Here is a 13,610-nt window from a genome sequence, read left to right on the forward strand (position 1 = left end):
ATTGTTCTTATGTGAGATAGAGCACTTATTGCACAATAATATGCATTATATTAAAAAGTAAAGCATAGTATCACCTATTGTTACTACATAAAAAAATAATAATTTATATATAATTTTTATTAATTTTCTTTTTTTAATATAGAGTTCTAAGGTGCCACCTTAGTTGTATTGGGCCAGTTCTTCAGGAGTACAGTGTGGATGTGGCATCAATTTAGGGATATGTAAGCATTCTTGTTATAAGCCACTGAGATCATTGGGTCATCATCCGGCCATCCTTTGACAGAACTACAAGAAAATTAATATCAGTGCAAAGGCAAGTCTATAGGTACACCATATATTTTATGCAAATTAGTCATCTTTGTTTTTGGTGAAGAAGCATTTAAGTGCTTTTCAGAAAATTTTAAACCTAAATATTCAACAAAGTGGACATTAGAAGTTATTGAACAAATTTGCCGATGAAGGGAACCAGAATATTGTGAGGCTGCTTTCAAGTCTCTACTTCAAACAGGCCAGGAATTGTGATCATTTAAATGTTGGAAATTCAAGGGACAGTCATAGCGCCACCACGTGGCCAATCCGTTCTAAAACTGATGAGTAGCCATTCGGACAAAACCGCTATAAGTGTGCAGTTTCCAAAGAATTAACCATCTGGCTGGGCCAAAACAAAAAAAAGAGAAAATTGTCTAATAGAAATTTTAAAATTTCAATTAAGTGACAAAATAATCACTGTGCCAGGTTTGAAATCGTGAAAGCACCAGTGATTTACAGCACCGCCATGTGTTTTCAAGCGTAAGCCACATGTTTTTGGGAGAAGCTACATCCACTGAAAGTTCATTAGCTAGTCAGTCAACTATTCATTGCCAAACCCACAAAATACCTGTACAGAGGTAGGTCCACAGATGCACCATAGCGAGTTTCATGCCAGTAAGTCAATACTTGCAGGAGAAGATGCATTTCCAGTTGCAGAATATTCAATATGGCAGACTATGAGGCTAATTTGTTTCTCGTGAGCAGAGGGACTTATGTACCAACTTTTATATTTCTTAGTCAAACTAGCTACGTGAGCTAACCTCGCGAATGCCATGTGCCTGCATCACCAGGAGACAAGACCAGCCTACCAAATTGGATAAGCCAACCTCAAATTTTAATGAGAATGGGAAAATAAATAAATTAAAATTATAAATAAATTCATTAATTAATGCCCACATAGTAATAAACCAATCAGGCTGAGCCTTTAATCTTCTGATTTATTGAAAACAAACGCAGTGATATAAACTCAGACTCCCACATTTTACCTACAAATGAAGAGGTTTGTCTATCCAAGGTTCAATCCAGCTGTGATGCCATCAAAACTAAAAAATGTTGGTCTTACAATGAAAATATGAAACCAATCTTTATTACACATGTGCCTGGTGCCTGGGCAGCAGGACTGTATGGGGAAAAAAACATAATAATGCCTTAATACAAAAATATGGAGGTGACTCCCTTTTCAATCATACTTAAATGTATGTGTCCCAAATGCTGACAATTTGTTCCCAACACACACACACACACACGCACAGCTAGTTCTCCATTTCACTGTTTGGGTGACTTATCGACTTTGCTCTTAACGAATGGCGTGAGCGACCGGTTCTCTTTTTTACTGGAAGGATTAGAGGTTTGGCACGTGTCGGCAAACCTCTCCCGCGCCTTCTCCCAGTTCTCCTGATTTTTGCTTCTGGTCAGTGCGGCGTCATCCACGGACACCGCAGCGGCTGTTCCCAGACCAGCATGGGACTTCCGGATCTGCAGCTGAATCTGTCGGTCAAAGCAGTTGGTGAGCAGCAATGATCCAAACTTCACAGAGCACATGGGGAGGCACTTCATTAAGCCCTTAGAATGCTCTGCATCAAATATATATTCTCAATATTCACGTTCCGACCAAATAAAAGTAGTCTGACAAAAGGATTAAAACATTATGTTAACCACGGACCAGTGCTGATGAAGACTGGTTTGTATTTGCAAACTTGTCACAACAAGTTTGGCATTATATTAGCTGCTGAAGGAAAAATCTGTTATGGAGTTAACTGCAGAACTGATTGCTAGTAGGGATGTGAACGACACACATTTCTGACCATTGAAAGTTGCTGTCTGAAAAGGGCAGTGACAGACGAATCATTTCTTCAACCATGAAGGATACCATGCCACTACTTGAATCAGTGCAGATCACGAGATTGAATCAGTTTTCAATTAATTAACATTCGCTTGTTTGCGGCTGACAATCAAATCAACAAATTATTCACATCCCTATGCACTACTACTACATACAAAGTTCAAAACCCTCGAAAACAGGGACACATTTCAGTTATTAATCCTATTACAGTTGTTCATTTTAGACCTATTTGGACAGTTTAAATTCAAATTTACTTTACATCAGTGAAAATATCAATAATTACCGGGTCCTTCCTTCCTGCTCCATCTTTGCCCAATCCTTCCCCTTTCTTCCAACCCATCTTTTCCAGCATCTTCCTTCCTTTGTTTCCATCACCGATTTCTCTGCATTTGGAAAAGGGTTAAAGTATTAATGTGCATTAAAAGAGAAAAGAAAAGACAAGTCATGAATTTCTAATATTATGCACAAGTTATCACGTTCTACATGCTGTACACATGAACCTTTATAGAATGGAACTGCATCATCTTTTAAAATGTATTTACAAAAAAAATGCATTTCTCTAAAATACTGACTGCACTCCAAACCCAGATGTCAGCTTCTTTCAGATACAAGTGAAGGTCGGTAAATTTAATCACAGAACCATAACGCATGTTTTTTGTGATGAATTACACTTTAAAAGGATTAAAAATGCATTTTTTATGTTTTTCATAAAGGGAAAAAACTGGCTTTCATGTAGCCAAAAGACGTTACTTATGTGAAAATGACTTTGGAGGTCATGTCACCTCAAACACTTGCATTATGCAAAAATTGGCTTAGCTCCTCAATAACATCACTGAATACTGCGCATTAGCTTGATCCAAACGGTCCTGGCTCCTGACTGGAGTGTATGGGCCATTTTCTAAGAGAAGCGTGCATATTCAGTCCAAGTGATTTAAGATAAATCAGACCGTTTCCTGACATTTGCATCTTCTCTGAATTTCAAACACTGTTTGATTCTTTTTTCCTCCTCCATTGGTTCTCGGCCGAGAGTTTGGTTGCATGAAAAAATATTGAAGAAACTGATTGTACTACGTATACATTACGAGAGTAACATCAATATGTTCTGAGCATTACATAATGAAGTTTAAACAGACAATCTCCTACATCTTCAATCTCCTACAGTGGTCTTCATGTTCATAATGCTAACATAAGCAAACGGACCGCTTAACAGGCAAAAAGTAATATGAAAATATTTGGTGAAATTCTCTTTTAATGAAATAGAACAGAGCCAGAAAAATTGAGAGCAAGTGACCCAAAATATATCAAATATGATTATGTAAGTGCCAACTTCTGGGAGCTTTAGATACCCTGAACTAAGCAATGAGGCTTAAGTCCTACGGAGATTAGATCTAAATCCTTTGAAGTATGTCCATTCTAGATGCATGCCTTACGACATGGGCAGGTCACACTGGTCTCCTAGGGACTGAAAGGTTTACCATCTAGATCTGCCAAAGAATAATTATGCCTCTAAAGCTGGAGTTCCTGAACTTTCTGCCAGAGTCCACACACTGAGTGGGCAGTAACCCACCCTTTATTAAAACTTATCCCAACAAGCTCACATACATAATGAAAATGTTTTCACCAGTCAGAACAGCTGCATGCAGCCTGTGGCTAGCGCAGCGCGCGTGACGTGTAAAACTCTGCGTTTCGTTTGACTGACGCGAATGGCGATACGGAGCAAGAGCCGTATGTGTCGCGCGCGATCTCGCGGCCTGTCTGAAGCTCCTCCCGCAGACCCGCGGACGAGGACGCGCCGCCGCGGCCCGCTTGATTCCCGCCGGCACACTCACACGTGCACGGAGGCCGGCGCGTCGTCCCGGTGAAAGGCCCCCTCGCTTCCCACCACCTGCCGCCGCTTCTCCGCGCGGTCCTTGTACTTGGAGCTCTTCAGCACCTTGGCTCCCTCGTACTCACTGTTCTGCAAATGGAATTAAACAACGGGGAAATTAAACAGACACCTAGCAGGCATCACTGTGCAGGTGCTCAAACACACCTGAATCACAACGCAGGTGCTCAAACACACCTCAATCACAACGCAGGTGCTCAAACACACCTGAATCACAACGCAGGTGCTCAAACACACCTGAATCACAATGCAGGTGCTCAAACACACCTGAATCACAATGCAGGTGCTCAAACACACCTGAATCACAATGCAGGTGCTCAAACACACCTGAATCACAATGCAGGTGCTCAAATAAGACTCATGGATGGATTGCATGCTGGTAAACTTTCAGCCTCTGTGCTGTTGCATTTTAAACCCAATGAAAAGTTCTGTGGTCAAAAGAGGGCCATGAGGGCTATTGGTCAAACTGTAATAAAAAAACAAACCAGCTGAGATGATCTTGCTGAAAACCTTTATGAAACACCATTGCCCTAAACAGCAGAGGCCATGCACCTCGCTGGTCCACATTAACATGCAAGCCCTGGACAGAAGTGTTAAGGTATTGGGATGGCAGGGATGCCATCCCGCCAAGTTACGCCTTGGCGGGGCGGCATAAAATGATATCTCTCTGAAGGGTCTACAGCTGCAGGCCCAGACATGCTGAGAAATTTCATCAGGGTATTCAGGCTTTCAAAGAATTATTCATTAGCTGCAAACTACAAAGGGCGATTTTCACAGGAAGTGGGAATGACTGAAGAGAACTGATCGGCGCACGGTTCAATTTCACACTCTCGTGGGGTTATAATTATCAGTTTGGCAAGCAGGAATTTCTTAAAGGAAGGATCTGATTGTATAAATTAGTACAACTGCTAAATCGCTATGAGGGTGTGAGAGTGTTTGTTTGGATCCCAAATCGCCACAGGCTGGAGTTTTAATGACCCGCTCGGCACCAACATCCCATGATGCAAGTAAAGCTCCTGTGACACACTGGGGCACACTCAACACTGAACATTTACACAGGATGGTCATCAAGTCTGCAGAGATCAATAATGAGCACGAACTAAATAATGATTATCATTTGAATAATACCAGTTTGAAGATGCTGATGAACCCACACTGGTTTTCACATTCAATCAATTACTCAAAATAAGCTTCTGGGAAATAAGCAGTCTTATTTTCACATGCTAATATACCACTAGCATGACACTGATTTAGGACACTGTAATCTTATCTAATCTGAAGATTTGGGGGAGGCTAAATATAGCAAATAACTCCCACATGACTTCAACTAATTATCTCATATCATGCAACATTTCAGTCAAGACAATCTTTTCAAGACTACTTATAAATACATGTACAGGGTAAAACTTTGACTCTATTGTGTGCTGTATTTGATAAATATTTTATACGGGCAGTTCACCCAAAAATGTTTCCATTTACCCAGAGTAGTATCTATCCATCCATACAGGTTCACTGAAATAACGAGTTTTCTAGATCGAGGCATTATATTCGGAAAGAGATGCTGCAGTCAAGTTTTTTTTTTAACATAAATTTTCACTACATTGAGCGCTTCAATGCTAAATAGTGACATCTGCTGGAGGTTTAAGGATACTCCATAGCTCCATAGCATTTCACTCACTCCTTTTTCATGGACATATTCAAAATCAATTCAGTCAATACTAGTTGACAAAAATGAAGATGCGACTCTTTAAATAAATGCAAACATTGATTTAAAGAGGGAAACTTACTTTCAAGCCATATTTCACTTTCATCTGCTTCAGTTCTTTCTGTCGTTGCAGTTCCTTATCTTCTCTGCTTATCCCTTGACCTACAGAAATAGGAAGACTGATTTAAAGCAGTTGCCTATTACTGCTCAAAGAAAGAAGGAACATAATCCATCACAAAACCGAAAACAATATGACTGCATTATTATTTCTTGGGAGCCAGTCTGCATATCTGTACATTTAAAGCTTCTTGAGTTATTGAGGAATCGCTAAGAACAGACGACCTACTTCTTTGAGGGTATGCAGTGGTTCACAGTAAATATTATTTGAATTTGTTATGAGTATGCGACAGACTCAATCATACTAACATTATGGCAGTTATTTAGCTACAATTACATAACCAAACCAAACTCAGTCCTGTAGACTGCACTGCATGAAATGCAATGTACAATTGCTTCTTAGATCGCTTAACGCTATGTTAAAATGCAAAAACTTTTAACTTCAGCACACATAACTTAAGCTGCAGGAGGAGTTAGTGTTTTGTGTAATTAATAAAAAAACATTGTGTTGCATCTAGGTAGTTTCGGCAAGTTTCACATGCAGTCTAATTATAAGCCAGGCAAAACGATGCATCCGGAGGATCCTGGCTTCAGTAGACCTGAAATCAAATTTCCATTAAATGTACCATCTATCCTTGGTAGTGCTGTGACTACCTCAAGCACAGGATTATGTGTTGTATGTACCATACCATACCCAAAAATGTCCATCACGCTCATTTCAATTTGGGCAAATTCATTTCAGACACACAATATCAGTTGCACCACACCAGTTCCCGCTATGTGTCTGATAATATTCCACCATTTCTACTCAATCACCATTATTCAGTCAAGAATACACTGACTGATATTTAAAGTATTTTAAAAATCCATATATAACAAACTTCATAACAGTTTACCACAAGAATAACGTAGAAATATGTAGGCATTATACGTAAAATCTGGTTTCATGTTACTTGTTTTACACCTTGAGCCTCTGTAGATAAATCGGCACTGAGGTGGACAATAAACCAATCTGATCTGATTAGTTCTAGTTCATTTTAAGGTGTTGAAGGCGTAGAAGGGCGTGCGCTCTGCGGATGGGACGTACCCGCCGGCTCCTCCCTCTTGTGGCGGGTCAGGTGGGCGATGACCTGGCCGGGCTCGCAGCCGTCGCACGTGTCGTTGCCCGAGTGGATGTGGAAGGACAGCACCGTGTCGCCCATCTTGATCTCGTCGCCATGGGTCAGCGTGCAGGGCTCGCTCTTCGCTTTGGGCTGGACGGACACCCAAGGAGGGGGGGGGGGGGGCAATGGAACACGGACAGGGCGTTAAAAGAGGGGCTCCATCACAACGCAGACCTGCTCTTCGGGAAGCGGCGTTCTTACTTGCAGAATGCGGTTCCCGTTGATGACGGTCCCATTCTGGCTGCCCTGGTCCACCAGCACGTAGCACTGCAGTTCCTGGTCAAAATACACCTCTGCGTGGAACTGAGAGGACGGCACCCGTTAGTACCAGAACTATCGCTATACCAAATGCTAAAGAGTTACTTGAATCATGCCAGGAGGCTATACGCCTGCAACACACAGTCCCACAACCGTGCCGGGCAGGTAATACGCAATGGAAACCACTGCTAAGGATAAATGAATCAACTGTTAACCCCCACATTGCATTGTATAAATTAGCAGCCCTGAAAGGTAACATTACCTTGCTAACACCCACTTCAGGTATTCTGATTGCATGAGCCATGTCCTTCTCTCTGTAGAAGACAGATCACCCAACTTTACATTATAAATACTTACAAATAGTTACAATTTACATGCATGAATACACTTTTCAATGACAAGACAATAACCGTAAAGGTACTGCAGCGATGCTTTGCTTCCTAAAAGGATTAAAAGGAGGCCTGATGTGTGTGGTGTGCAGTAAGGCCTACAGTCAGGGCCTCACAGTGCACACACCTCCCGATCGTGGCGGGCGTGTCCGCGGTGATGATGTAGAGGGTCCCCGTCTGCAGCACCGGAGAGCGGACCACCGTCACCCGGACGCAGGGCGGCCAGGCCTCCTCCGACCCTGGAAGAGCCGCGCACAAGGGATCAGCCAACCAGAAGCTGGCGCTCGGCGCAACGCGGGGCCGTGAGAAAGGACTGGGTTTAAGGGGCCTGCACGCGCAGCCGGCAGGTTCGCGAGCGCAGCCGGAGGTTCGCGTGCACGCCCCCGGGCGGGGTGCGGGCTTCCTGGGCGCGGCTCACCTCCCTGGTCCTCGGGCTCCGACGCGGAGCTGGCGACGGAGGAGGAGGAGGAGGACTGGGAGGAGCCGCCGCACTCCTCCTCCTCCGACTCGGTGATCTCGCCCTCCTCCGGCTCGCTCCCGCTGCTCGCCGCGTCGGACCGCGCCCTCTTGCGCCGCGAGCGGGCCGCTCTCTTGGCTTTCTTCCGCTTGGCCTTCGCCCTCTCTGCCACCCCGTCCTCAGAGGAGCCGGGGCTACGGGACCTCCCTTTTGGGCTACGGGACCTCCCTTTTGGGCTACGGGACCTCCCCCTCGGGCTACGGGACCTTCTCCTAACTCTACACGAAGGGGTCCTCTTTCCCTTCTGCTGTGACCTCCTCCCATCACCCTCGTCTCTCCGAACGTCAGCAGGCAGGTCCTGTCGTTGGACACAGTTTAGCTTTCTGGACACTTTCGGCTAACCCACCACATCGTCCCTTCGATGTCTGAACCATCGGTCAGACAAAATTTGCAGTCCAGAAAGAGGGGCACCCGATTTAGAATTTTTTGTCTGTGGTTGTCTGTCACTTCGCGTCTCAGTTTTCAAACAGGGGGATGTGTATTTTCAAGGTTATTTATATAGCACTTGTTTTCTGACCGTCTCATCAAAATTGATACAGTGGCGAGGCGAATATCAAAACTAGATTAAACTAGACTAAGAAGGACATTAAAGCATCACGATACAAAGACCACTGATAAATAAGACTGAACTGGTTGTAAAAAGTCAGTCACAAGAAACATTCATTGTGCCTGTCTGCCATCTATAACAGGAAGTATAACCTCCCCTTAATTCTTCTGAGGCTCTTGTACTTCACCAATTACCACTCTTAGTAGAATCCCACACAAGCCGATTAGTATTGACAAACCTTTTCCCGAGAAACACCTGAATCTCCCTCAGAACTACGCTGTTCCAATGCATGTAGCTATCTTGTCCCATACCGCTATCTGATGCCATCTCGGTTTGAAATACGCCATTGTCATCAAGGCAATGTCAACATGTTCTCAGTGACTCTGGGAACACTGATAACCTAATTAAGCCGAAGCCTCTGAACAGACACATTTAGTTCTAAAATTGTGCTGTCCTGAATCTACGGTGGTTCCACTGACTGGGACTGGTTGCCGTTATGCTGATGTATTGATGCAACAGGTGTACCTTTACTTGTAGTACCACATCCATAAGAAGCAATCTTCATATTAGCCATCGAGTTAGTCACCTCTTCTACCTAAGGATGGGAGGAACAGCAAACAGTCAGCTGCACACTGGGAATGACTGTGACTTTCGAAATATGTCCAGGTTGGTGCACCCAACTGTATTGGCTTGCTACACTTTACAAACTCGATGGCTCAATTCTCCATTGCTATAAAAGTTTTTCGTAGGCACCAGTGAATCCGGACTAGGATCCCCATAAGAGATACAAAAATATATATTTCCGGCAAATAAAGCCAAGAACCACCCCCACAGAACCACCGAGGAGTACAATCAGAGACATTGCCAGAGCAGTGTCAGGAACAGTAAGAGGATATAAATCAGTTAACCAGCCTATTGACAAAAAGACTCCACTCCTAATTATATTCCCTCTGGCTTCTTTCACAGAGTTTTCGATTTTCCACCACTGTTTGAAAACTGAGACAACGTGTCTAGTGACAGCAAATGGAATTTCAAATAGAGAATTGCCGAGAGGGGTTTATTTTGGGGGACTCGTTGGTTAACTTGCTGAAAAACTCAACATGATAAAGTTCGACTCACAACGCTGAGGAAAAATCAGAGTGATACATTATTTAACCCCAACCCCCCTCCCCAAAACCAAACTCCCCATATTTTCCACCTTAGACACTTCAAACACTCAAAATTTCAAATACTCTTAAATTGTTAACTGTTGAAGCAATATTGGTAGTGCTTAATTGATAAAATTGTGTTAAAGCGTTTGCAGCCTAGGGATGCAGCCTAACCCCATGGTACATTTTTTTGGCCTTTTTTGGTATTTGTTCCTGCCAAACCCTGAATTAATTTGATCCTATTGGTATAAATTCATCCAGGGCACTGCATTGAAGTATTACAAGAGACTTACAAAACCTGTCTGATTGTTTCACTCCCATGACAAGGCTGACTGTTTCTGATCTATAGTCCTGACTGCTGAAAAGCAAATAATCGTTTTTTGACAATATCTGCAGAAGACACCGCAATGACACGTTCAGAACTACCTTGCCGTCTTGCAGGGAAGATTTCTCAGACTCCTTTTTTTTCTTTTTGCTCTTTTTCTCTTGGCTGGGGTCGGGGGTGGCCTGGTAGGCGGGCACCTCCACTCGGGAGTGGAACTGGTAACGCCCGCTCTCTGCGTCGTAGTAGTAGTACATCCCTGAGTTGGCATCATAGTACAGCTGACTGGCCTGCCAAAAGGAGGGGGCAAAATGGCACCTAAGTTTCAGAGCTTCATACAATATTATTTCTAATGGTACTCTGATGCATATGCTATCATATTTCAACACATTCTGAGAACCCAGGTATTTCCACAGCATGGCACACAGATTAAAAACACTGGTGAATGCAGCCATAGAGCAAAACTGATTTTAATATATTCTCTCATATTCTACTTCAGGTGCATTCTATGTTGGCACAGATCTAATGCCATTACATTAAGTGGCACATCTTGGGACATCTATTTTAAAACAATGATCCAGATGAATTGTAAGGATCCAGGTGAACGGCACACATCGGGGACACTAGAAGCAAATCACACGATCTGCGATTCTATTATTAGGGACGTTTTCGATAGCAGTTTACCAAACCAAATGTAGCACTGCTCAACTGTAAAAAAAAAAAAAAAAAAACACATTCAAATGCATATTGTTTACCGAATCATAGTAGAGGCTGGTGCTGTGATCGTAATACATCCCAGAGTTCTCATCGAAGACAAATCCTGTCTGGGAAACTGCCTCTTCTGCTGTGGCTCTAATCATGTCAGCAATGGAGGTTCCGTCAGTTTCCTGAGCGATCAAAACCATTTAGTAAACGACACACAAAAATTCACAAATTCAGCAAATCGTCTTTCACGTGCACCAAAAAAATGTAGATTCCTACATTTTAAAAAGCAATTACCATAGCTTATGGTAGCTACCATAAAAATGATAGCTAAGACTTTGGCACACGCACCTCTGGTTTAACAGCAGCAGCGCTGTAATTCTCCTGTGAATTTGGGTCATCTGTAACCTTTTCCGTCCCTGCCTGACATGGTTCCGCAGTTTGCTGGCTTTCAGGAACCTCTGAAGTTGAATTTTCTTGAGTTTCTGTAGCAGCAGTCCCACTCTGATAATAGCTTCCATAGTAGTAGTTGTAATAATCTGTCAGGAACATTCAGAGAAAAATTAAACATCAAAAAGCATTCATGAAGCATTAATGTGTACACCAGCCTAATGTTGGCCAACTGGGTGCATTCATGTAAGGGCATTTTGAAAGTGCGTGCAATGCAATCACAATGGATAGGTTCCACACACAAAAATAAAACAAATTTGGCATCAGTGTCAATTTTAACAGGTCATTAAACAAAGAAATATACAAAATTAGATTAGAAAAAGATTAGATTAGATGTTTCAAAAGTGCAAAAGACAGTTCAGTGGTGCTACTTTTTTTTTTACTTTAGAAGTCAAAAATCATAATGCAAATTTGACCCACATATATTTCATTAAGTGTCGCATCCCACATCAACATATACAAGTAAATGCTAACAGTACGTTAGTTTTACCGTACGAATACCACTAAATATTGGTTCACGTTGTTTCCGAAAAAAGATAACTCCACCCTTAAAGTCTAGCAGACGACTATACTCAGTCAATTGTGCACTCCATATAGTCGATCCACAGTTCTGCTGGTGCCTGATAGACAGAACAGGTTTCAATTTTAGTTCTCTTTCAATCAACGGCTTAAATTCCACATATGAACTTATACCAAGCCTGGGAACCTGTGGATTTACTGTGGACAACCTATTCGAGAGATCTGTTTTCCTCTACAAAAGGAGTTTCAATGGCTTACAAAGATATTACTGTATGAATTCACCTTCAGCAATACCTGATTCTGTCCAGGTGCAGTCATCGGTTTGTGTCTCTGCATCAGTTCTGTTTTTCTCTCTTCTCTTCCTTTCATGGATTTCAGCACTTAATTTATCAACCTAGAACAGTAACATCAAAATATTATAACTAAACAAGATTAATCTTTAATATACATTATCCAGCCCATATTCGTATATTCTCATGATTAACCTAACAACAATGAGTAAAATAACTTCTACATTTATAATTTCATTGCAGCGTTAGCCAGCAATCTGTTGTCAAAAAATATTTTCTGAAAACAATTTTAACTAAGTACGGGAGTAGGCCTACCTTCTTTGCAGCCAACAAATCTGACAAATGCTACTATTGCACATGCAGGCCCAAACAGTAGCTAAATCTACATGTTTTAAAATGTACACACGGCGAGATAACATTACCTGTTTTCGGAGGTCATCGTTGTATTTTTCTGTGTTCTTCTGTAGCCGCTCAGTTTTGTTAAGTTTCTTCTGCAACTTGTGGATTTCACCTTTGCACTTTTTCAGTTTATGTCGCAGGGTCTCCACTTTAATCCTCAGCCCTGCAACTTCCGATTCTGAGCTTTCTTCTCCATTTTTTGCCATTTTAGATTGAATATCTACAGTAAAATAGTTTAAACACGAGGCCTAGCATCAATAGTCTAAACTGCATTAACGTAGCACGTGCAGAAAATGTAGCGATAGCTGTTGAGATAATATTCAAACACGTTATGTTATGGCAAAATAATTATTCAAGATACTTGATACACAAAGGTGTCAACAAAATATGTGACGATGGGAGGTCGCCGGTATATGGGTTATTCTAATAAATTTCGTAAACTCGCTAGTTAGCATAACATTAGCAAGGAAACATTTTGCTTGCTTGCTAGTTAGCCTTAGTGAGCTAATTAGCTAACATGCAAACATGAAGCAATGGATAATAAATCAATGGCGAATGCATGGAAAATATCAAATTAAAACAGGCAACAAATACGCAAAATATATATGTGTGTCCTAAAAACATACTGCGTATGACAGGAAAGCGAATAAGTTGCAAAAACGCTGACATCGATACAGCTAGCTAGCTAGCTAGGTGCTATATGATTATTCTAACATACTTTAGTCTAACTTACCACGTCGTCAAGTCGACTTTCAAACGTGTTCCAGTCGAGCCGCAGAAGTGATTAACCTGGAAATTGAAAATAAACATCTTATGACTACCTCCCATTTTTAATATACACGAGTACATGTTTTGTTTCATAATAAATTGAGTTACTGTTAGCAAAGCTGCGATGTTTACACTTCGCTTCATAGGACGCCGCCATGTTTCTATAGCTAGATTACTTTACGTTAGCTGACGTTTTGCGTCACTTCTGCTTTCTCTACTTCACAGAGCTGTGTTCTACCAGCAGATGGCAGGGAATGACAAAAATTAGAACTGATGGAA

General features: G+C 42.0%; 1 protein-coding gene across 3 annotated transcripts; it reads right to left on the minus strand.

Moving 5' to 3' along the window:
- Window positions 1-1,227: 1,227 nt before the first annotated feature.
- aggf1 (angiogenic factor with G patch and FHA domains 1) lies at window positions 1,228-13,575 on the minus strand. 3 transcript variants are annotated; one of them, XM_064308747.1, is made up of 16 exons: window positions 13,440-13,575; window positions 13,297-13,352; window positions 12,587-12,783; window positions 12,169-12,268; window positions 11,257-11,444; window positions 10,959-11,090; window positions 10,308-10,493; window positions 8,088-8,484; window positions 7,797-7,908; window positions 7,543-7,594; window positions 7,224-7,325; window positions 6,947-7,112; window positions 5,825-5,904; window positions 3,982-4,109; window positions 2,436-2,535; window positions 1,228-1,797 (listed from the first exon to the last, which is right to left on the minus strand). In XM_064308747.1, exons 3-16 carry the CDS (start codon window positions 12,767-12,769, stop codon window positions 1,576-1,578), a joined length of 2,148 nt encoding a protein of 715 aa, XP_064164817.1. In that variant the 5' UTR covers window positions 12,770-12,783; window positions 13,297-13,352; window positions 13,440-13,575; the 3' UTR covers window positions 1,228-1,575. The 3 variants fall into 3 exon arrangements, with proteins under 3 accessions (XP_064164817.1, XP_064164815.1, XP_064164818.1); XM_064308745.1 differs by having other exon boundaries at window positions 12,157-12,268; XM_064308748.1 differs by lacking the exon at window positions 8,088-8,484 and adding an exon at window positions 9,259-9,328 and having other exon boundaries at window positions 12,157-12,268.
- Window positions 13,576-13,610: the final 35 nt, after the last annotated feature.

This window comes from Anguilla rostrata, chromosome 14 (genome assembly GCF_018555375.3).
Source record: "Anguilla rostrata isolate EN2019 chromosome 14, ASM1855537v3, whole genome shotgun sequence".
Taxonomy (NCBI): domain Eukaryota; kingdom Metazoa; phylum Chordata; class Actinopteri; order Anguilliformes; family Anguillidae; genus Anguilla; species Anguilla rostrata.